This window comes from Ascidia mentula, chromosome 3 (assembly GCF_947561715.1).
Source record: "Ascidia mentula chromosome 3, kaAscMent1.1, whole genome shotgun sequence".
Classification (NCBI taxonomy): domain Eukaryota; kingdom Metazoa; phylum Chordata; class Ascidiacea; order Phlebobranchia; family Ascidiidae; genus Ascidia; species Ascidia mentula.
Window position 1 is genome coordinate 879,256 of NC_138568.1, and position 22,303 is coordinate 901,558.

At 35.5% G+C, this 22,303-nt stretch overlaps 6 protein-coding genes across 7 annotated transcripts; 3 read left to right on the forward strand and 3 right to left on the reverse strand.

Annotated features, from left to right (window-relative positions):
• Positions 1-1,710: 1,710 nt before the first annotated feature.
• On the reverse strand, positions 1,711-4,208 carry LOC145894983 (protein FAM76A-like). The gene is made up of 8 exons (XM_082983721.1): positions 4,042-4,208; positions 3,766-3,927; positions 3,457-3,603; positions 3,285-3,395; positions 2,868-3,232; positions 2,666-2,775; positions 2,489-2,607; positions 1,711-2,364 (listed from the first exon to the last, which is right to left on the reverse strand). The coding sequence occupies exons 1-8, from the start codon at positions 4,117-4,119 to the stop codon at positions 2,206-2,208; spliced, it is 1,251 nt and encodes a 416-aa protein (XP_082839847.1). The 5' UTR covers positions 4,120-4,208; the 3' UTR covers positions 1,711-2,205.
• A 321-nt stretch (positions 4,209-4,529) lies between these two features.
• Positions 4,530-7,677, reverse strand: LOC145894981 (uncharacterized). Its single transcript, XM_082983718.1, has 11 exons — positions 7,454-7,677; positions 7,134-7,255; positions 6,993-7,076; positions 6,687-6,799; positions 6,566-6,629; positions 6,211-6,299; positions 5,837-5,938; positions 5,195-5,630; positions 5,042-5,118; positions 4,831-4,893; positions 4,530-4,724 (listed from the first exon to the last, which is right to left on the reverse strand). The coding sequence occupies exons 1-11, from the start codon at positions 7,629-7,631 to the stop codon at positions 4,652-4,654; spliced, it is 1,401 nt and encodes a 466-aa protein (XP_082839844.1). The 5' UTR covers positions 7,632-7,677; the 3' UTR covers positions 4,530-4,651.
• A 618-nt stretch (positions 7,678-8,295) lies between these two features.
• Positions 8,296-10,940, forward strand: LOC145894982 (uncharacterized). 2 transcript variants are annotated; one of them, XM_082983719.1, is made up of 10 exons: positions 8,296-8,460; positions 8,692-8,813; positions 9,034-9,117; positions 9,187-9,296; positions 9,367-9,430; positions 9,671-9,768; positions 9,840-10,293; positions 10,359-10,435; positions 10,560-10,661; positions 10,802-10,940. In XM_082983719.1, exons 1-10 carry the CDS (start codon positions 8,310-8,312, stop codon positions 10,848-10,850), a joined length of 1,311 nt encoding a protein of 436 aa, XP_082839845.1. In that variant the 5' UTR covers positions 8,296-8,309; the 3' UTR covers positions 10,851-10,940. The 2 variants fall into 2 exon arrangements, with proteins under 2 accessions (XP_082839845.1, XP_082839846.1); XM_082983720.1 differs by having other exon boundaries at positions 9,867-10,293.
• On the reverse strand, positions 10,773-12,551 carry LOC145894984 (short-chain specific acyl-CoA dehydrogenase, mitochondrial-like). The gene has a single exon (XM_082983722.1). The coding sequence runs from the start codon at positions 12,542-12,544 to the stop codon at positions 11,303-11,305; it is 1,242 nt and encodes a 413-aa protein (XP_082839848.1). The 5' UTR covers positions 12,545-12,551; the 3' UTR covers positions 10,773-11,302.
• Positions 12,552-13,220: 669 nt separating this feature from the next.
• LOC145894970 (ATP-dependent RNA helicase DDX51-like) lies at positions 13,221-16,923 on the forward strand. The gene is made up of 13 exons (XM_082983699.1): positions 13,221-13,357; positions 13,551-13,899; positions 14,046-14,211; positions 14,289-14,428; positions 14,584-14,765; positions 14,859-14,960; positions 15,012-15,137; positions 15,396-15,417; positions 15,484-15,663; positions 15,903-16,050; positions 16,113-16,212; positions 16,359-16,524; positions 16,774-16,923. The coding sequence occupies exons 1-13, from the start codon at positions 13,335-13,337 to the stop codon at positions 16,921-16,923; spliced, it is 1,854 nt and encodes a 617-aa protein (XP_082839825.1). The 5' UTR covers positions 13,221-13,334.
• A 1,009-nt stretch (positions 16,924-17,932) lies between these two features.
• Positions 17,933-22,282, forward strand: LOC145894971 (CTP synthase 2-like). The gene is made up of 15 exons (XM_082983700.1): positions 17,933-18,091; positions 18,173-18,289; positions 18,518-18,622; positions 18,727-18,792; positions 18,859-18,959; positions 19,030-19,146; positions 19,292-19,456; positions 19,630-19,778; positions 19,837-19,969; positions 20,029-20,117; positions 20,363-20,520; positions 20,693-20,833; positions 21,185-21,337; positions 21,603-21,747; positions 21,980-22,282. The coding sequence occupies exons 1-15, from the start codon at positions 18,016-18,018 to the stop codon at positions 22,062-22,064; spliced, it is 1,800 nt and encodes a 599-aa protein (XP_082839826.1). The 5' UTR covers positions 17,933-18,015; the 3' UTR covers positions 22,065-22,282.
• Positions 22,283-22,303: the final 21 nt, after the last annotated feature.

The window sequence follows — 22,303 nt, forward strand, 5'->3', positions numbered from 1 at the left end:
TTGCGACTGCTGTAAGTTATGAGGTTTGCAGGCTTTGCAGCCCAGGCATTGCAGCCTATCCTGTCAATCATGCCATTGCATGTAATATTACTGCTGTAAGTTATTGCTTAGTCTATTTGTTCTCTGTAGTTTGTCGAGCGAAAAATTATACATCTGTAGTCACCACATGATAACCAGGAAAAATGAGAAAGAATCTTATTTATTGATGATACATTTGCACAAAACAAACATGTTTAAACGCAAGTGTTTTACGTTAAAGTTTTTTTCCGTCTTATTCTTCTGTATGACTGAAATTTTAACTTTGTCAGCTGAATGAAGTTCTCACCAAATCTGGTGTTCCGACGTGGATTGATCGGCAGAACGACGGCATGGATTTGATGCAAATGCTCGCCGAAGCTGTTGAGAATGCCTCATGCTTGCTGGTACTCGTTTCGTCCCATTACAAATGCAGTGCCAACTGCAAGAGGGAGGCAAACTACGCTCACCAGATGCAGAAACCTCTCTATCCCGTACGTGTGGAGCGGGGGTATTCTCCGACCGGATGGCTTGGTAATAAAAATCATATCTTGAATAGAATAAAAAAAATAACACAAGAGATAATAGGAATTATGCCGCACACTTTGCCGTGTCACCTCTTGGCGGTCTGCATAGATATTGGGTCTACACAGAAGGAGCGAATTTTACGAATTTTAATTTTTTTGATTGCCTCAGGTATGATAATCAGCGGAATCAGATACTATGATTTCTATGCACCAGAAGATGTTACACCGCAAGCATGCAGACAACTCATCCAGGTTTTAAAAAACACTATCCATTCTGCGTGAATCTTTTAAAAGCATTTCTTTTTTCTGTTCAGAAATGCAAAAATGACTTACCGCCCTACTACCGAAACATGTACTTTTTTACTTATTTTTATGCAAAGCTGACTTTTATCACTATAAAAATGTGAAGTTTGCCTACAACAGATATTACCAAACCAGTACTTGCTATTTCTGTGTGATTTTCGTACATGTGTCTTGTACGCTATTTATCGTCGTCAGTGCAATAAATTGTGAAAAATGTCTTGATTGATTTGCGAAAAGGTGATATCAAAAGCTTTTTAGCAACTTTGACGTATGTTAATAATTGGAAAACGGTAAGATTTCTATCCCGACAGGTCAATTTTACTGCTCATCCGATTTAACAAGTATGCAGTGACAAAATCTCTTGAATCTTCGCGAGAATTTTCGCAATGTCCAAGCATTTAAAATGGATGAATCGAACGGTGATGGTGGTAAAGAGCGGTTCATCAGATATGGAGAAACCATGGGAGATTGCGTACAGCAAGCTCAATCGGCGTCTTCACAAAGAAAACATTTTACAAACCACCAAACGCAATCGCTACTACGAAAAGAATTGGATGCGGCGAAGAAGGCTTGCATATGAAGAATGCAGGTCGATTTATAACGAAGAAATGCACAGAAAAATGAAATTTTTAGGCATGGTTAACCATAGCCAGCCATGGCGAAGATAAGTGACGCACAAGATTTTAATTTTCTGAACTCTTTTGTACCATCACCAACTGATAGTTGTGTTTGTTCATGTGTCATGAATAAAATTTAACATGTCTTGAATTAAATATATCTGGTGGTTAACGGCAAAGTATGTATTCACAAAAACTTTATCATGTAAGCTAAGCATTTAAGTACAGCCACAGAAAGTGGAGTCCTGTTCAAATACTGCCATCATATTTATTGAGAAGTTCAACCATGTTGTAAAACAGCAGCATACAAAAATTTCCTATTGAAAGACACAATTTGAGATTGCTATAGATGAGCTTTCCTTTATCAGATCAAGTTTATCTGATGCAAAAAAAAACAAGCAACGGGAGTGAAAGAAAAACGAACAAAGAGTAACACTGATTCGATCAGAAGCAATGTACAAACAAGTTTTTTGTGAAACTCTCAAAATCCTGTTTGTTTAAAAACACTGCATGAACTTGCAACTGCCCTCATCATTTTTCATGGTTGATTTTTAGTAAAAGGCAGCAAACACAAAAGCAAAAGTGCAATCGGCAAAAATCTTCCATCTTCAAAAGATAAAAACAGTAAAAACGAGTGTTGCAAAAATTGCAACTGGGCAGTACACGATATATTCCAGGATTGAGGAAAACTGCTTCATAAAACAAACAGCTAAGAACATCATTATTACATTTATAATGCATCATTATGCTTTTCCTTTCGACAACTGAGAAATCTTCTTTAACAATTCATGATTTTTGGCCATAGCAGCCTCTTTGCTTTTGAGGAATTCATCTTCTTGACTTCGAAGTTTTGCTTGCAAGCTCCGTTCCTCTTGTAAATGATCAACTTTTAATCTGGAAATCTGTAAAAAAGAACAACATGATAAAACAACATTACATATTTGGATAAGGAAGGAGTTGAAACACAAACTAAAGACCAGGCATTTCCAAAATGTAAGGAAAGTTTACAAAATTTAACAATTTTACCTGCTTATCTTTTTCCAGGAGCAGTTGGTCTTTCTTGGTCAATTGTTTTTTGAGTGAACTTATTTCATCGCGTAGCTTGGTCACCATAACTATGTTGTTGTCACTGACAGGTGGCACACCTGAAATGGAAAACCCAACACTAATTAACAAAGTTAATGATGTTTCAACTGAATATACCAAATTCCAATGATGAACCATTACGCATTCTTTCAGCAGTTTTAAATAACATTGAGGGGGTGGGGGATGACTCATTATCCGATTTGCTGTCACCAGCTGATGCTGTCAACCTGTTGAAGAATGTTTTTGAGATCAGAGAAACAACAAGAATATTCCTGCAGGAAAACAAAAACTTTCAGGGTAATTTGCGCGCAGTAAATACCTGGGTGTACTCCGTTCATTATCCGACTTGGCTGTTTCAGGCGTTACCCGTTTCTCTGATGGTTGTGATGATTCTATTTTCATTTCAAACTTCTCCAACTTAGAATCTAAAGAACTTTTATTATGCTTGGATCCTTTTCCCCTGTCTTTATGCCTTTGTTCAGTGGCTTGTCTGCTGTTGTGTTGAGCTTTTTTTCGAAGTTCATCCCTGGAACTGCTTCTGTTTGACGTGGTCGGTCTCTCCTCCGATCTTGCACGCTCTGGTTTGTTTGTCTTTCTGTAATCCTTGTCTTCACCAAACAGTTCCTTCCATACCTGGTCACAGCTATTTGGGCTCGTTCCCTTTCCTGTTTTGTGTTTCTTAGCCTGAGAATGTAAAACTGGTTACAAACACAAAATAACAAACAATAATTCTTACCTCATTTTGAAGTGTGTGCTGATCATTTGAGTTTGCATGTTTGCGCTTACCTTTTCTTAAGTCCTTCTGCATTGTGACATAACAAAGCCAACACAATATCAGATCATTGATCTGAAAATCACGCAACCGAATAATCCCAATAGTTAAAAAATACATAAATGTTAATAAATACCCTTGCTTTGGAATGGTCAAATGCAGCTTTCAGATTGCATTTATGGCAATTAATTGGGGGGCCATATTTTTTTAAGCTACTGGAACATCTTTGACATTTATCTCCAATAAATGCTGATTGAAGTTTGCAATATGAACATTTTCCCGGCTGAATAACAAATTAGTGTAGTACTGAAATACAATTACAATGAAAATGCAACAGATAGCATGTGTTTGCCAATTTTCTGCAAGTTTCCACATACTGATGCAGTTTTGATACACATTCTGAGAACTGAAAATAAGATTTAAAAATAAAAGGTTGGAAACAAACCTCTCCTCTCTCTTGAAAGTTCTTTTCACACCGATCACAAATATCCTTATCTACAATATTTTTGTTCTTTAGGTCCGTTTGGCAAAATTTGCAGTTGGTCGCTGTATCCGTCTTTCCTCTTCTTTTTTTATCATCTTTTTTGGATACCTTAGTAAGGCATTCCTATAAACACAACCACAAACTCATGACATCTTCAAAAACGAAAAAAAAATTGTAACCAATTGGGCTTTATAAAAGTAAAGAAACCGAAACAAAAAATAATTGGTCTGGACTCACGCTGCAAATTTGCTGGTCTTCTGAAAGTTCGTCAAATCGAAACCATTGCAAGCACTTAGTACATGCGTACTTTGCCATAGCAGATTCTTCCTAATAAAACTTTAGCATTATTGTGCTTAATTGAAAATAAATTATTCCCGTTTAGTTTACAAACAAAAGATGGAATCTCGAATTCCGTCAAAACAAAATTCTCTGTCTCGCATCCGTGTAGCGAACGTTATTGTTACGACTCACCTTAAAGACACGGAACTTGTTTTTTATGCGAAGATTGTGTGACTTTTGTCATTTTTTCATTTATGTTGGCCATACTTTTAATGTTTTGCCCCCAAACTGAAGTAGGACTATTTCAAATGCCCCGTACACAGCAATACGACTTTTCGTACACACGTAATCCAGAACAAAACAACAAAAATTGTCTTTTGGATATTTTGTAATTAAAAAGTGCAATGCACTGGAACTAAACATAGACAATTTTAACTCTTAAAATGTAAGCACAACACAGTTCAGGTAATGCCGTACAAAACATACGACAACAAAGCACACAGCTAAAAGGCAATTAACTAAAACAACGAATATCAAGCACTGTATTGAGCCATAATAATATCCTCTTTCAACTATTAGATTTTGGTGACTTTCCAGAATACAAAGTCCCATCAGATATTTTGTCTCCACGTCTCAATTTACTGGAATGAAAACACCTTGGTAATGTTTCCACACAATTAGTCATAAGTGTCATACAGTATGGGGTAAATTGTCACTGCGTTGAAATTACAGACATTAACCAGGCACCTGTTTAAACTTGGCTCTTTATAACACACTGGTGCACTTCTTCTTGATGGCTTCGAAAAACACCTAAAACATAAAAATAATTTGATATTCAGATACAAAATTTAATTAAAATATTTACTATAACATAAGCAATAACATAAGGGCCTAATTTGTGATACTTTGCAACACAAAAAAGTTTTGTGGTCACGCACATTTAAATAAAACAAATTACCGATTATTAACATCAGAAAGTTGAAGGGATGACCTTTGTTTGTTGCCACCAATAACATTGGAGATTTTGTCTCCTAACTGTAAAGTAAATCGTAATTATAGGTAGTTTAAAGATACCTAAAATTACTACTGTATGTCTGTATTAATTAATTACCACAATCCTTTTCTCTGGGTTTGTCACAAAACTGTCATCACTGCAATTGAAGAAATCATCTAAATCTTGAGAAACTCTTTTGCACTTCTTCGCTTTTTGCTTTGTTTTGGGATTTACTTTATTCTCTGATATTTCTTTGACAGAAGATTTCACGGCCTTTTTGGCTTTTGCTCTTGGCTTTGTTTGTTTGCTTTGTTTTGACCCACGGACGTTTAGGTCATCACATTGTTTTGATCCAACTTCTATCACAGTTTCTCCAGGATTTGTCAAATCCATTGACTTCTGGCTTAGATTGGATTCAAAGGCAAAATTTTGCTGGATTTCCTTTGTACTGATTTCATCGACAGTAGTTTGTTCTTTTAAAGCAGAATTAGCGTCAGTCTCCATTTCAAATTCTCGACTGGTGAATAATGTTGACTGTCTGCGACTCTTTCTTCTGCAAAACGTGTAAGATGGACAGATTTTGTTAATTTTTTTTCCAATTCTACAGGATTTTATTGATTGGTTGTGGATACCACATTATATTCATTATAGAGTGAACTCTGCCATTACTCTGCCTTCTCACAAAATATTAACTGCAATACCTAAGATCTTAACCCAAGGTAAGTTATATCGAACTGTCTCTGGTTAATCTGAACTTACTTGTGTCGAATGTTGAACTCGGGACTTACAGTAATTTCATCGCAAACCTCATTTTCCTCCTCATCACAAAAATTCTCTCTGACTGCAGAAGATCCCGGGGAACTTGAAAAGAAAGAGTATTGGAAATGGTTTCAGTAGTTGAAAATGCGAAAAAAGCCATAATATTCTTCATGCTGTACTGATGAGACCTTACAGGTCGAAACAGAGTGTACACCGCAGATCTTAATGAATATTATGGTTTTTTTATGCTTTAGTAGTTTGCTTTGTGTATGACGAAACTACAGTTTTGGTGCCAGCACAAGGGGAGCAATGTGCAAAGTTATTCAAGCAATCTTAGAAGTTTGCAAACAAAATTAGAAAACAATAAATATTACCTTGGCAGAGTGCGTTCTTCTTTGTCTCCCCAAATAACAGTTTTCTCTGCAAATGATTTTTCTTGAATCATGGTCAGGTCAGGATTCCACTGCATTTACATAGAAATAATTGCAATTCTACGATATTTGAATTTTGATTAAAATACCAGAGCTAGTGACACTATAATGTTTCAAATTTATTAAACACATAATATGTTTACATTCAGTGTACCTAAATAACTGATTGACTTCAACTGGATGGCAAGCCAATGAGCACACAAGGGCACCAAGTCAGGAAAACCATAATATCATTTAGCATTTTTGTAGCAACAGCACTTCACAATCAACAACACTTCGTACAAATTTTTATGCAAACCTTATCTGGCTTTGCTCCTTGCAAACTTGACACAGAGTTGGATTTTACTTTTCTGGGTTGGGCACTGGGATGCAAATTCACTGATAAAAGTTTATTGTTCAGAAAGGGAAAGCATTCTTACCTAAATGCAAATTCTTCAATAACCTCCGTATTGTTGTCATGGGAACAGATGTTGGCCCCAGCAAAAAGGTCTTGAGCAGCGTGAATCAATGTTAGCAACCTGTCTTTCTCCACCTCAACACAAATATGTTATGAAACATGTTAAAAAATAAATACATATATATTAAACATATATATTTTGATCAGTGAAAAAGAAGACCTTGTTACTAAGAAACCTAGGTTTTTTTACATAAAATATGCTGTTGACCAAAATCATATATTTCTATGAGATAGATTAAAGATTCCATAGCATTCAATGATAACATACCTCAGTATTTTTGCATTGCTCACTAAGATTTTTCAAATCTACTTCTCGTGAATTTAACTTGATCCTCAATGCCATTTGAGTGCTCTGATTTTGAAAACAGCAATTTGCTTAAAACGAACGCAAGCTGCAGAAATATCATACCTGTAATGATCTGAGAGCATTTTCGAATTGATGTATTTGTTGTTTGCTTATTAATAATGCATTAACAAGTTGTTTGTTCTTCCTGGAAAGAGCAGATGCCTGCCGCATAACAAATGATTCCGCTTCAAAATAAGATGCTTATATTGTTATAAAAATTAGTTATAACAAAAAAAACTACAAGATCCATATCAAACATTTTGACCTAAAATATTAAATATACATATAAATTTTTAAACTTTGGTATGGAAATACATGACAACAAATAAACAATATGTAAAAAAGTTTCAAATCTGCATTGATCAAATAAGTTTAACACTTACACAATCCATGTCGTTTTTTGTGACGTTTGACGCCCAAAACACTGGTGCTTCTGTCGTGCGATTCATTAAGGAGACGTTCTCGTGTATTTCTTGCTTCTCTGGCTTTTTGAACAATTCCTCTGAATCTTTCACCAACTGGAGTATCGCTCTCAACGTCATCTTGTACCTCATCGGACATTTTTTGCTTCTTTTTATCAAAATATTCTTAGCGAAATCAAGGGAAAAATCAAAACAAAATCCATGACTCCACCAAGATTCAAGAGTTCATGTTATTATAATTTTAAACATGACACTACTTCCCATTAAACAAAGCACAATAACAAAATATTACTATTATGTGCAATACATATTATCATTAGTTTTAACAAGTAGCCTACATAAATAAAACAGAAAAAGTTATTTCAAGTTAAAATGCATGAAACATATGCAGTGTGCATGTAATACAAAAATTGCTTGCAGTTTCTTTTAGGCTATTTGTCTTTGTAGCTGTTATGTTGTCCCGTAAATGTACCAACAGTATTTCTTGTTTTTGGTTGAATTAAATTTCCCGCCTATTTTTTTAGTGTTTATTGTTAGATTTTTACATCTATAATTTCTACATTTGCTAACAAAGTACTGCATACATGTAGCTTTAAAGTTATAAACATTGCTATTTTTATCAAAATAACAATTTCTTTTGTACGTCTATTTGATATTTTGTTGGTTTGTTGCCACAAATTGTAACTGCTTTTATTGAAATTAATATTGTGAAACACTGAACTTGGGAAAATCCCCTTGGATTGCAAGCGGTGAACGTTTTGACAACAAACGTATTTGCTTGTAACCTTTACGTGCAAAAACAACACGTTAAATTGAAATGGAGAAAGAAAACTATCTAGGCCAACGTCGGTCTACCTACAAGGAAATAGTTAAAAAGGCCCGGGAAGCAAAGAACTCCAGAGAAAAGTCTGCACCACCGGCGAAGCAATTCGTCGCTTTTAGTCGTTCAAAAAGAATCAATTCTGCAGGTGATTTGCTCGTAAACATTAACTAGTTTACACTTTACTGATGTTCATCCCAATATCCTAAAAAATGTGACCGCAATTATTGCTCATCAGTTACTGATATACATATTTGTTATTAGCAGTAGCCTATATTTGTTATTGTCAGACTTGCTGTTAAGAGTATAACTTTAAATAACTCTGAAACATTATTTTATATATGAATCATTATAGCAAACTACCATTTGTACTCGGCAGGTACTTCATTTTTGATGAAACAATTGACTGCATTGTCTGATAAGAATAAACAATTGATGACGACATTGGTTCAATCTAAGCAACTTAACAATGGATTAGAACAATCCCTCCAAGATTTTCAGGTACATTTTGTTTATTATGAAGCAGTGACTTTTCTGGTTTAGTTGGTCAATTCAAAAGGTAAACAGATTTCCGTGTCTGTCATTGCAATAAACAAATTGAAAGCACTTTTGTTCAGAATTAAAATATTTAACAGTATCAATCAGAATACCCATGTCATGAAAATTGTTCCCAATTAAATGTCCTCACAAATGTTTTGTATTTTTATTTCTCAATTTATAGCATACACACATGGCAATGTTGATGAAGCTAAATTCAAGACAAGTCCAAGTTGAAAATCTAGAAGAGAAACTTTCCAAAACTCAGGTTAACTTTGCGTTCTCACTACAATAATTTGTAAATATTTGTATGATTTATTTACAATCATGATTGCAGAGTGAAAACAAGAAGCTGAAAACCATGTTGATAAATATAAAACAAATGCTGAATGAGGAAATATCAAGTGACATTGAAGAAGAAAACGCTAACACCAGTGCCTCCAACTGGTGAGTTTCATCAAGATTTTGCATTACTTTAGGTTATCTTACCAAACAATTCCGACATTTTTGATTGCAGCCCAAGAAAACCTGGTAGAATTCAAGTTATTTTTGGAAATGAGACTGAGAACAAGACAGAAGAGGTGAGAAATGATCTCTTCTTATAAATTTTCATGGGTTTAGTTCTGTGATATTTGGTTTACAAGTAAATAAATTATTTCCCTGTTTTACAATTATAGAATTGCGGCAATGAAAATAGTATATTTATAGTTCACGAATGCAACCTTGTTACCAAAAAACTTTAAATAAAATTTGATAAACTTGCAAAATATCAAAAGATTTAAACTTTGATTTGTTTTTCTACCAAAGTTTTTGTTTTGTAGTTTTCTATTCAAGAAGAAATTATGACACTTGATCAAAATATTTCCATTCATAAATCGTCATTTGATGAGGATGATCAATCCAATTTAACTTTAGAAAGGTTTGCTTTTTGTTTTTAAATGTAATTTTTGTAAAGAACAACAACAGCGACACCTTGTTTACTTTCAATAGACGCTCTCCAATTATTTCTGATTCCAGTTTTGATCCAGACAAGTTCATGTTTAACTTCGATGAGAACATTTGCGGGGATAAAGTGTCAGAATCCCCAGATTCAATTTCTTCCAACTGTCACAATCGACGTATTAATGATACTGCAGTTTCAAATGTTGGGAAAAAAAGAAAACAAAGTGGGGATTCCCCTTCCAATGAGTCAAGTTGTGAAGCCATGTTCCAAACAAACGATTCCAAAGATAAGGAGGACATGCAAACCCCTTTGGCACCAAGGATTTCTGCTGTAATGAGTTCTCGGACTACATCAGAACAAAATGACTGCGACGAACTGAATAATACAGAGAAAAAGATTCCAAAATCCAAAAAAAGTCGGCAGTCCAAAAGAGGCGCAAGAAAATCGCAGAAAGAAAATTTAGCAAATGGTGAAATCCAAAATCCAGAAAAACGTGTCAGGGTATGTATGCTTTAAATTTTCTGTAACATTTAAACCTATTTATGTGGAAAAAATATTGATTACAGTTGGACATTGGAGGAGAAGATAAAGAAAATAAATCATCAAGAAAAACTCTGCCCCTTCCTGAGAAGGAAAATAACAGGTGTGTTATGTTTACTGAATTTTGTTTTGTTATATGTTGGGTGTGGTTTAACCTTTTAACTTTTACCTGATCTTTAATATTTGTAAAACAATAAATAAATAAAAGGTTTGACATTTTCTTTTAGCATTCCCAACAGATACTCAGGGTCCGACATTGATTCTTGTCCAAATGGAAGAAGTCGAAGAACAAAAAATCGTGTCAACTATCTCGAACCTTCACTCACGAAGTAAGATTAAGATTATTTTGGAGACAGCAACACTTAAACTAGTCTTTTATAATGTAAAACACAGGATGTGATTCACTAAATATAATTCCTTACTTGGTTGTAACTTAAAAAAAAACTGCAAAGTTGTATTTTTTATCAAGGAAACTGCGACAGGGAGACAAGATGGGGGATGGTTGGCTTGCGAAGTGAAAACACTGCTGATATTTCTCATTGATTTCATGCATATGTATTTGTTTGCAAGAAGAGACAAAGAAGATGTTACTGTCCAATGTGGTGTAAAAACGCAACTCATTTCATTTTTACGTCAATATTTTCTTGATAATAAAGTGGTTCTCTTAACTTTCGAGTTATGTTGCAAAGGCAGAAATTTTTGGAACCAAAAACAAAGTTTTGGCAGGAACTTTTTTTTAACAAAGTTTTCTATATTTTAGTTGTATATACATAACAAACAGCTACTTTTAATACAAGGTCGAGGGCCCTTATTGCAAATCCCAACCACAGTAAACAGTCAATAAAAAATACACAAAATCAAAAAACAAATTATTTGAAACCTACAATATTAGGTAATTGAATTCCACCACAACAAAATATATCTGCTTCAGCAAATTAAACACCAACAAAATTTAACAACAGAAAAAACATCAGTCATATTCTTTTAAAAGCCTTCCAGCAATAACAAGTCTTTGAATTTCACTTGTTCCTTCATAAATCTCAGTGATTCTTGCATCTCTGTAATGTCTTTCAGCAGGCATGTCACTCACATAGCCCATGCCACCGAGTACTTGCATAGCTTGGTGAGCTGCATAGGTTGCTGTTTCAGAAGCAAACAACTTTGCCATAGCTGCTTCCTTAATGTAGTTCTGACCGGCATCCTTCAACCTCGCTGCTCTCCACACAAGAAGTCTGGCAGCTTCAATGCGCATTGCCATGTCTGAGAGCTTAAATTGCACAGCTTGCAATTTGCTGATTGGTGCACCAAATGCTTGCCGATCTTTGGCATAAGCAATAGCACAATCAAGTGAGGCTTGTGCAATTCCAAGACCTTGTGCTCCGATACCAATGCGACCAGCATCAAGTGTTGTCATGGCAATTTTGAATCCAAACCCTGGTTGACCGAGCAGATTCTCTTTGGGAATTCTGCAATCCTCAAATATCAGATTTGCTGTTGATGAAGCTTTTATTCCAAGCTTGTCCTCTTTCTTGCCAAGACTAAGACCTGGGGTTGGCATGGGAACAATAAAAGCACTGATACCTTTATGTTTTAAAGATTTATCAGTTGTGGCAAACACAACAGTAGCAGAGGCCTCATAACTGTTGGTAATCCAAGCTTTGGTTCCATTGAGAATCCAAGAATCTCCATCTAGAGTAGCATTGGTGGAAGCAGCTCCTGCATCTGAACCATTCCCAGGTTCACTCAAAGCAAAACACCCAATATTTGATCCGTCAGTGAAGGGTTGAACATATTGTTCGAGCTGGGCTTCATTGCCCCAAGCTTTTATAGGACCAAGGTACAGGGAGTTGTGGGCACTCATAATCACTCCAGCAGAAGCACAACCACGACTAACCTCTTCCATTGCAACAGCATATGCAAGGTAGTCCATTCCAGCACCTCCGAATTTTTCTGGTATGTCCATCCCCATCAAACCAAGTTCCCCCATCTTTTTTACCTGATCAGTAGGAAATCTTTTTTCCTTGTCAATTTCGTGAGCAATTGGTTTCAATTCGTTGCTGGCAAATTCTGCACATGTTTTTCGAAGCATTTGGTGAGTATCAGGTAGCTCATCGTTGTCAGCCAGGACAGATGCAGATCGAATTTGTGACGCACTTCGAAAAACTCTGGCAGACTTTTTAAGAGCACGAGACAAGTTTATCATTGAATGCATTTTGGCGAATTCTGAAAAAAATTAATTTCTGGAAATATAAGTTTTTCGCCAAACTTGATCCACATAAAGTCAGTGTAAAGTAGAAATCTGTGCAAATTTGAAGTTAGGTGAGAACAAAAGCAAACACACCTGTTATAACTTTGAATCAAAATACTACACCAATACATAACGTAAATATTTGCATAGATTCCTATGTTATATAGGCTTATATGTGGATCAAGTTTGGCAAAAACTTTGTGACCCGTTTTAATAGGATCTTCCACTGGTTTGGTGCCTTTGGTGCGGGGTGCGGTGGTAGCAAATATATGAGTGCCATGACACCTATTATGTATACATACATAGCTTTTACGTGCATAGTTATATGCTTTGAAGGTCATGACAGCTACATGGTCGCTGATTAAAAGTTACGTAACAAACGGACACGGGTAACAATGTTTTATCAACTGAAAGAGCAACTCTAGATAACTGCAAAAAACCTTTGACCCTTCGTCAGCAATTCTGAACGGCACTCAAGCGTAACTAATCGTCGAATTACCAAATGCAAAATCATGCCAATGCAACCAAATAATGTTTAATGAATAACGTATCTGACACTTATAATTAACAGACACTGATTACTAATTTCTTAATTTACTCTTTTTTTCCCGAACAGCTAACGTAAACGATGCATCAAACTGTGGGGAAAGCCCCATTGAGGGAATAACCACGTGAGAGTTTGCAATGATTGAAGATTAATGTTTGTTGACATCAAAAAAACAACCAAATACGAATACGAAGGAAATAGTTCAACATGTCACTCTTCAGCATACAAAGGTACAGTGCTATGTTATTTACGTTTCGTTATTTGGCAAGTAATTTTAGGAAGTTTTATTTTGTATCTCTTTTGTTCAATTCCCAAACTTTTCATGTACAGTTATTTTTCTTTAAATTTAATCTACGTTAATGCTATTATGATTATGGCCGACCAAATGTGTTAACCATTTACATATTTTTTCACTTGCCGCAGGTATACTGGAGACGTCGAGGAATCCAATGAAAAAGATCTCAAAAGGCGAGCATCAAAAAACCTGAAGCAAATTCGAAAAAAAGCCAAACGCCAAAAACTTCAATCAGTCAAAGTGAGTGAGGATGTTAAAGAAGATGGATTGGAGAAAGAGCTTGAACCTCAGGAAGAGATCGTGTCTCAAGAGGAGATTGTAGAAAATGAAGAAAAATCAGAAACTGAAGTTCCAGATGGAATTATATTGGATGACATGGTGGAAGTATCAAATCAGCAAAATCCTGTCCAAAAAGGAATCCATCAAGTTGGAGGTTTTACAGTGCTTGGGGAGCAGGAAATTGGGATTACACAAAAGGTTTGTCTTCAATACAGCGTAGCAATGTAAAAAATGAGACACGAAAAAAGCAAGAGATTGTGTATTGTACCAAATCAGTTGCATGAAGAAAATGCTATAAATTCCAAATAAGTTACTTTAAATTATAATCACATTTTGTATCTCAGGTTGCAAGAAAACTTCCTGACTGGCTTCTCCACCCTCATATAATTGATGATGTCACTATTGATGATGTCACTACTGCTAAAGATGAAACAAGGGAAGAACTTTCAACTCTAGATTCCCATTTGGTTAAAAATCTAAATGAAATGGGAATTCAAAGTCTTTTTCCAGGTAATATCTGTGACAGTTACACGAAAATATGAAGGATGTCCCAGGGTAAAGCTGATGAAACACACTTTTAATTTTAGTTCAGAAAGCAGTGATCCCGATGATCCTGAGAGACACCCACTATGGATGTGGGCCATGCATTTACCCTCCAAGTGACATATGTGTGAGTGCTCCCACAGGTAGCGGAAAAACTCTAGCGTTTGCCATTCCCATTGTTCAGGTAAGGATTTAAAGTAATAATGTCATTGACAAATGCTAGAAGTGTGGATTTCCAACAAAGTTATGTTTACAATAATTACATGTCATTTCATGCTAACAGACCTATTTTGGCAACAATTGCAAGTTTTTATCGATTTTTTCATATTGCTTTTCTAGTCTTTGCTCAATCGAGTTATGCCTGTCACTAGAGCCTTGGCAGTCCTCCCCACAAAAGAGCTTGCAGCACAGATTTATGAAAACTTTGCTGCTTTATGTCGAGGCACCCCTCTTAGATGTGTTCTTCTTGCTGGGACGAAGGGAAGCATTGGACCGGAACAAAAGGCACTTCTTAAACAAGGGTATTAACTTTAGTGTCAGAGCATTACAAGTTGTCTATGGCAATCAACTCCCATCAGCAGTAAAAATATGTTAAAATTTCGCTTTTATTTCAGGGTAAATGGAAAAATTTCATCAGCAGATATAGTCATTGCAACACCTGGCAGACTAAGTGATCATTTGAATCAAACTGAGAATTTCACATTACAGCACTTGAGGTAATCAAAAAAGTTTTAATTATGAAAGGATTAAGTAATTTATTTGCATAGATTTCTTGTGATTGATGAGGCCGATCGCATGATGGATCAGATCAAACAACAGTGGCTCCCTCTTGTGGAGGAATCTGTTTATCAGAATGGAAAAAGACAACCATTGTCTGTAGTTAATGTGAAAAGGTAAAGATATTTTGTCAATAAAGCATTTTGTTTGATGCCAATGAACTCACAATTGTAAAGGTTGTTTACACATTATTGCATGCATCTTGCTCATAAAACTGTGATCAGTTTATATTAAAATCAGCTATTGACTTCTATATATTGTAGATAGCAACCAAAAAGACTTGAGTTTAAATCAAAGCAGGGTATTGTATATTTAACTCCTAAAAAGAAAGTTTGATTCCTTTTATATAAAATTGCTTTTGTGTTTTTTTGCAGTTTAAAGCAGCCAAGGATTCCTGTGAGTATTTTCAGAAATGTATTTTTTCATACTCTTGACTTCAAACTCCTGATCTATTTATTTTAGTTACAAAAACTTCTGTTCTCCGCAACATTAAGTGCAGACCCAGAGAAGTTGGAACAACTCAACCTGTTTCAACCTAGACTCTTTACAGCAAGAATAAAGCCAAAATCCGTGGACAAAAAAAGTCAAATGGAAAATGAAAAGGATTTTGTTGGAAAATACACAACTCCAGTTGGATTGAAAGTAAGTTCAACTTGTGACTTTATTGCTGGATAGTGTAGGGAATTGCTTTAAAGATACATGCCATTATTGGTATTGTTTGACCTTCAATCATTCATGCTGTTGGGTTGTATGCCAACAAAAGTTTCATGAAGAATATTTTTTGTATTTTGGTTTGTAAAACCCCAAAAAAGTATATCATATATGCCAACATATTAAGTATCATTACCTTGTCTTTTTCATGAAAAACAATTGTATTTTAGGAGCACATGGTAGTTTGTACAGCAGGGGAGAAACCATTGGTTGTTATTCATCTTGCACTTAACTCTAATAGAGTTTTGTGTTTTGCTGGATCCAAGGAGACAGCAAGAAGATTGTCTGTTTTATTGCAGTTGTATGCCGAGGCTTCTGGTAAGTTGTTTGGAAGAGCAGAAAAGTTGAGGTAAAAAGATAAAAACACAAGTTTTCTACAGACAAGTCGGACTGTTTCACTTGTGCTGAATTTTCTTCTTATCTGAATGCTGCAAAGAGGACAAAAGTTTTGAAAGATTTTAGAGCTGGAAAAATAAACATGTAAGACTTCTGTTTCTATATGAAATGTATTTTTCAAATAATTGAGGTTTGTTTTTAATATTTCCTAAAAATGTTGGATTGTTTTCAACTAAGTTATGCTTATTTTTTGTGCAAGATATATGATAAACAAATTCCACATTAAACAGCTTGGTGTGTTCTGACTCGATGGCTCGTGGAATGGACATTCGTGGAGTTTCAAATGTTATTCTCTATGACTCACCGCCCCTCATCAAAACATACATACATAGGATTGGGAGAACTGCAAGGGCAGGAGAACCAGGAACTGCATATACCTTACTCCGCAAGGGAGAGGTTCGAGCTCTTTTGTTTAATCAAGTTTCAGTAAATAGAATTGCATGTTTCCGTGAATTGATGTTTTCATTCTCTTCAATGCAAAATAATCAACAATTTTGATAGTATGTTTGTTTTTATTTACTGTGAAAGAAACACATTGGTTTGAATTTAAAATCATCATGTATTTTTTGGTATTTATTGTTGGAAATAATTGTTACCTGACGTAACTCTTATTTTGTCTTCAAAAACAAAAGACTGTTTTTATAGGTTTTCCATTTCAAGAAAATGTTAAAAGAAGCTGGAAAATATGAAGTGAACGAATTGAAATTAACTCAATGTAATTTGCAAGAACTTGCTCCCGTTTATGAAAAAGTGTTACCCCTTGTTGCCGACAAACTAAAAGAAAACAAAAGATAGCAAAAAATTATTGTGGTTTTGTGCAAGATATGTAATGGATTCCAGCTACTGTTCTGGACAGTTCAGTTTCTGTTTTCTGTACACTTTAAAGTAAGATGGACATTATTACAAAACAGTAGTAAGAAGAGAAAGAGTTGATAGGGCATTTTTTGTGCGTTTCGCTAAATTGCCGAAGGTGTTTCGACGATCTGGTGGTATGAGAGTGCTCAAATTACAAGTTGGTTGCGTAAAACAGTGGAGCTTACGACCAAGCTGAAATTTTAAAACAATACATGATATCCAGTGACACTTTTTGTAATGAGAAGTGCGACTCCAGGTTCGAGAAACCGCGATTTCCAGCAGCGCCACGGCTCAAAGTTAGTGTGCCAGACTGACTGACTGATGAACCCACATGGCACGGTGTTGAATCGATTCCAACTGCGTGGTGTCACGCCTCACTAGACCAACCACGAGAAGAAGGCTGTGCGGTTTCCACTTTAAAACACGTGTTGTCGGCGTGTTTCAGATTAGATTTAGTGCGACTTCGAACGGAGCAATGCTCTCCTCTTAGAAGAAAAAGTACTGGTTTGTTTTGGTTTATTATGTCCTATCGTAACATTAGTGATATGTCAAGTTTCAACAATCGATTGGTAGCATTTTTAGAGGCAAAATCGGTAGTTTTCGGTTACTGGTTTGCTTCAAAACGTGTTTGTCTGTAATGAAAATTGTACACTACTACGACTTGAGTTGTAAGTGACTTAGGTCCCTGCATAAGCAATCGTATGAACGATTTACAATTGATGTCGCAAACACTTGTGCGGCCTACGGACGCTTGATATGTTACACGATATTAAACCATAGGAGAACTTTACAAGCAGTTGTTACCTTATGCTTTGAGCGTACATACGCTGGCTTGTGGTTCGTCGCTGTCAATCATCGGCTTCCGCGTCATAAGTTGCGTGTGTTGAACACAACAATGGTATTACGCATCGCACTCGCACATATATCAAGTAGCCGTTTGCAGAGATGACACAATGTTGGTGATAACAATGTCATACTCATGGTTTTTCATATTTCTTTTGTCAGGGTTTTTTTTTATTGCTGTCTAGTGGTATGAGTGCTAGAAGATCTACAACAACCATGAAATACATTTTAGTGTCTGGTGGAGTCATAAGTGGCATTGGAAAAGGTGCGCTGATGGCCTGTTTGTAGTTTTGGCAAAAAAGCAAACATTTTTAATAGTAATAATAAACAAATTTAATGTTTTAAGGTGTAATTTCAAGCAGCATTGGAACCATTCTTAAATCTTGTGGATTGCGAGTAACAGCAATAAAAATTGATCCCTACCTAAACATTGATGCTGGGACGTTTTCTCCGTACGAGCATGGTAGGTCGAACAGTCTGTATTTACTTTGCGAACCATGTTGTGCAAACAATGTGATGAAAGTAACTTATTATGTATCAAGGGTCAATTGGTTTTTGCTGACAGGTTTGATCCAACAATCAATCAAGGTTAAGCCCCATGCAAACTATTTTTAAACTGAATCCATTGTATGATTTAAATAGATTTGAGATACTTACGTTGTGTGACAATTTAAATTATTTTTATGTTCAGGTGAAGTGTTCGTGTTGGATGATGGGGGTGAGGTGGATTTGGACCTCGGAAATTATGAACGATTCCTTAACGTCAAACTCCACAAAGACAACAATATCACAACAGGTAAAAATTTCTTTCAAAAAGTCAATCTTGAAAAAACATCAATTGTTTTGTTGAATTGTTTCATATTATTGATATCAACCATTCAGGTTGTTAATGTTTTCCAGGCAAAATTTACCAACATGTTATCAGCAAAGAAAGGAAAGGAGACTACTTAGGAAAGACTGTACAGGGTAAATAATCTTCACATGATTTTTTTGTGTGCAACTATGTTGCATAAACCTATGCCTTATCTATAGTAATTCCACATGTAACCGATGCCATCATGGAATGGGTGGAAAGAGTGGTGAAAATCCCTGTTAATGGTGACCAGGAACCACCAGAAGTTTGCATTATTGAGGTAAAAATTGTTGTTGAGTGAAAACAATATGTTGATTGTGGTATTACAATATGTGTATTTTTTGTTGCAGCTTGGTGGAACAATTGGTGACATTGAAGGAATGCCGTTTGTTGAAGCTTTCAGACAATTTCAGTTTCGTGTGAAAGCTGAAAACTTCTGCAACATCCATGTCAGTTTGGTGCCACAGGTAAAAAAATAGTTATTGTGGGACAACCACCCATGCATATCAAGCTGGTGTAATTAGTTGTTGGAAAAATAAAGAAATAGTAACACATGATAAAATATGTGAATTATTGTATAGAAGGTTCAATGTAAGTGAATGTGTTTTACAGCCAAGTTCAACCGGTGAACAGAAAACTAAACCAACGCAACACAGTGTTCGTGCTTTGAGAGGTCTTGGACTTTCACCTGACCTCATTGTCTGTAGAAGTGTTTCCCCAATTGAAATGTCTGTCAAAGACAAAATCTCCAATTTTTGCCATGTTGCACCAGATCAGGTAAATAAGTGTTTCATAAAATAGTTTTTGCGACTCCTTACTGCAATGAAAAGTATTAGGATGAAGAAAACTTCTGTAAAAAGAGAAACACTAATTTCTAGTTTATCCCAAATTACTAAGTTGCCCTTCTATTAACCTCTGTAAAAGAACAATCTGTCAAATTTTGCATGCAGGTTATTAACGTTCATGATGTTTCATCAATTTATCACGTCCCGTCAGTGTTGGAACAACAAAATCTTTCCGCCTATCTTAAGAAAAGACTAAGTCTGCCGACATATCCAGCTAAATTTCTTCTTACCAAATGGAAAAACCTTGCTGAAAAGTATGATAAGATCAAAAACATGTAAACCAAAAATACGACAAAAACTTTGGTTTCTTAGGTACGACAGAATACAGAAGAAATGCACCATAGCCCTTGTTGGTAAATACACAAGGTTGGAAGATTCATACGCTTCAGTGATCAAATCTCTACGCCATGCAGCATTGGCTGTAAACAGAAAATTGGATTTATCTGTGAGTCCAGTGGTCTTGAATATTTATGTGGAAGATTTCAACCCTTGTGTTTTTCACAGATAATTGACGCAACTGATTTGGAGGGAAAAACCGAAAAGTCAGATCCAGTTTCTTACCATGAAGCATGGAGAAAGCTGTGCATTGCAGAGTAATTATAACATTGCCACATATTTAGTTCTGTGTGTAAAGCATTGAAAACTTTACTTTTTTGAAGATGAGCTGATAACAAAAGTCTCAATAGAAATATATAAACAGCATGTCACGTCGTACAACGCTGGTGTTATTAATAATGTGACAATCATGCTTTAAATATAATTAATAATTAAAAAAATGTCCAAACTAGACTAAAATTGATTGCAAGACGTAAATATCTCAATAAAAAACTCATTACAGTGGAATCCTTGTTCCCGGAGGTTTCGGTACAAGAGGAGTTGAAGGGAAGATAGCAGCAGCCAACTGGGCAAGGACCAATGAGAAACCGTACTTGGGTGTTTGTCTCGGACTTCAGGTTGCGACAATTGAATTCGCGAGGAATGTTCTTAATATGGTTGGTGAGTATTTGGTTCAAAATTGCAGATAAAAGTATCAAATTTTGCATCAGTTTCTTCAAAAATCTTCCCCAACAGAGTGTTTGTATACATGTCCTGCTAAATTGCTGCACTCTGACGTAGAATTTGTATAATTGAAAGGTTTTTAGTGACAGCAAAATATATATTTGTTTAGATGCTAACTCGACAGAGATGAACCCAGACACCCAACACCCTGTTGTAATCGACATGCCCGAACATAATCCTGGTGATATGGGGGGAACTATGAGACTTGGGAAGAGAAGAACAGTCTTTAAATCAGAGCATTCTGTACTGCGTAAGTGGAAGAAGTAAAATTGTTGTTGATGAAAAACTTGGTAATGTGATAAAATTTGAATTTGATTTAAGGTCAAGTTGTAATTGGTTTTAGATGCAATGCATAGTTATGCCAAATCTATAAAATAATATGCAACTTTAAAGCTCTTCTTGGTCATTGTCCTGACTCATGATGAACATCATTTGTGTGTTGACGAAAACATCAATCAAATAAATAGTTTTCTTCACAAGAAAAGTTTCAAAATTGACAAAATTGTGGAAAACAGAATCTTTCTAATAATATATTTTGTATTCAATGAGAGCAAACTGTTTACCATGCTGAAATACAACTCAAACAAACTTTGTTGTTTAGGAAAACTTTACAATGGATGTGATTTTGTTGACGAAAGACATCGCCACAGGTATGAGGTCAATCCCAGCTTTATTCATCTGTTCGAGGAAAAAGGTTTTAACTTCGTTGGTCACGATGAGGAAGGAATGAGAATGGAAATCATGGAACTTAAAGGTAATAAAGATTAAAAATATGTGATAAAGTTGAATGGGTTATAAATAAAAAGTAAAATTCCCAGAAGAATGCAAGTGATTGTGCAGTTATAGGTATTTATGTGGAACCTATATCGGTTTAACTGTGCTCCACATTTTCCTGAAAATTTAGTAAAATATAAATATCCCTATTTAAAATCATCTGCTCACCTACAAAATCCCATCTATCAACTGACTGGAACCTTCAACAAATTTAATGCTAATTTTTTTCAAAAATCCATTTGCAGATCATCCATATTATGTTGCGGTTCAATTTCACCCAGAGTTTCTGTCGAGACCTCTCCACCCTTCACCCCCTTATCTTGGTCTCCTTCTGGCGTCATGTGGAAAACTTCTCACTTACATCGACAAAGGAAACAGATTGTCGCCAAGGTAACATGTATGACAATTCTTATGGCAACAATGCATGTGCAACATTTGGGTTGATAGGATTGAAATTGGTGTAGTTCTGTTATTTTTGGAAATGTGTGATCACTTACCACAAACTGGAAAGTCTTTTTCTGGCTAGTTACCCTTTGTAGTTAGACACCAGCTGCACTGATTGGTTGAAATAGTGTGTGCACTGTCTATAGCTTACAAATCATTGTAGCTCATTACTTTACAGAGAAAGGCTGATAAGTGAAAATGACCCAGACACTTCGGACAACGAACTTGAAATGTTGAGATCGAACCTCTTGTTAAAATCCTAAAGCCAAATTGATTTGCATTTGAATACTTTCATCAATTCAAAATATTTAGCGTTGGATCACAGCTGTGCAATCCTAAATACTTCTCTTGCGCTTCACATTGCACAGTACATGTCGAAAGAGTGGTAACTTTGTACAGGTGTTACTTGTCGTGGGGAGTTTTGGGTGATGTCTTTTTTATTTCAGCTTTTTGTTGCAAATAAATTGTTTTTCTGATTGGACTTTGTATATCAGAAAAAATG

Bases quoted from the DNA above. Each gene is read 5' to 3' on its own strand.
- LOC145894983 (XM_082983721.1), bottom strand. From the start codon at position 4,119: ATGGCAAAGTACGCATGTACTAAGTGCTTGCAATGGTTTCGATTTGAC. The intron at 3,928-4,041 runs GTGAGTCCAGAC...TTGTGTTTATAG, and splicing joins AAGACCAGCAAATTTGCAGC to GAATGCCTTACTAAGGTATC. The intron at 2,608-2,665 runs GTATATTCAGTT...TTTCCATTTCAG, and splicing joins TGGTTCATCATTGGAATTTG to GTGTGCCACCTGTCAGTGAC.
- LOC145894981 (XM_082983718.1), bottom strand. From the start codon at position 7,631: ATGTCCGATGAGGTACAAGATGACGTTGAGAGCGATACTCCAGTTGGT. The intron at 7,256-7,453 runs GTAAGTGTTAAA...CTTATTTTGAAG, and splicing joins CAAAAAACGACATGGATTGT to CGGAATCATTTGTTATGCGG. The intron at 4,894-5,041 runs GTAATTTGTTTT...TTTATGTTTTAG, and splicing joins CTTTCTGATGTTAATAATCG to GTGTTTTTCGAAGCCATCAA.
- LOC145894982 (XM_082983719.1), top strand. From the start codon at position 8,310: ATGGAGAAAGAAAACTATCTAGGCCAACGTCGGTCTACCTACAAGGAA. The intron at 9,297-9,366 runs GTGAGTTTCATC...TTTTGATTGCAG, and splicing joins AACACCAGTGCCTCCAACTG to CCCAAGAAAACCTGGTAGAA. The intron at 9,431-9,670 runs GTGAGAAATGAT...TTTGTTTTGTAG, and splicing joins CTGAGAACAAGACAGAAGAG to TTTTCTATTCAAGAAGAAAT.
- LOC145894984 (XM_082983722.1), bottom strand. From the start codon at position 12,544: ATGCATTCAATGATAAACTTGTCTCGTGCTCTTAAAAAGTCTGCCAGA.
- LOC145894970 (XM_082983699.1), top strand. From the start codon at position 13,335: ATGTCACTCTTCAGCATACAAAG. The intron at 14,429-14,583 runs GTAAGGATTTAA...TTGCTTTTCTAG, and splicing joins TTGCCATTCCCATTGTTCAG to TCTTTGCTCAATCGAGTTAT. The intron at 15,664-15,902 runs GTAAGTTCAACT...ATTGTATTTTAG, and splicing joins CAACTCCAGTTGGATTGAAA to GAGCACATGGTAGTTTGTAC.
- LOC145894971 (XM_082983700.1), top strand. From the start codon at position 18,016: ATGAGTGCTAGAAGATCTACAACAACCATGAAATACATTTTAGTGTCT. The intron at 19,147-19,291 runs GTAAAAAAATAG...TGTGTTTTACAG, and splicing joins ATGTCAGTTTGGTGCCACAG to CCAAGTTCAACCGGTGAACA. The intron at 21,338-21,602 runs GTAATAAAGATT...ATCCATTTGCAG, and splicing joins GGAAATCATGGAACTTAAAG to ATCATCCATATTATGTTGCG.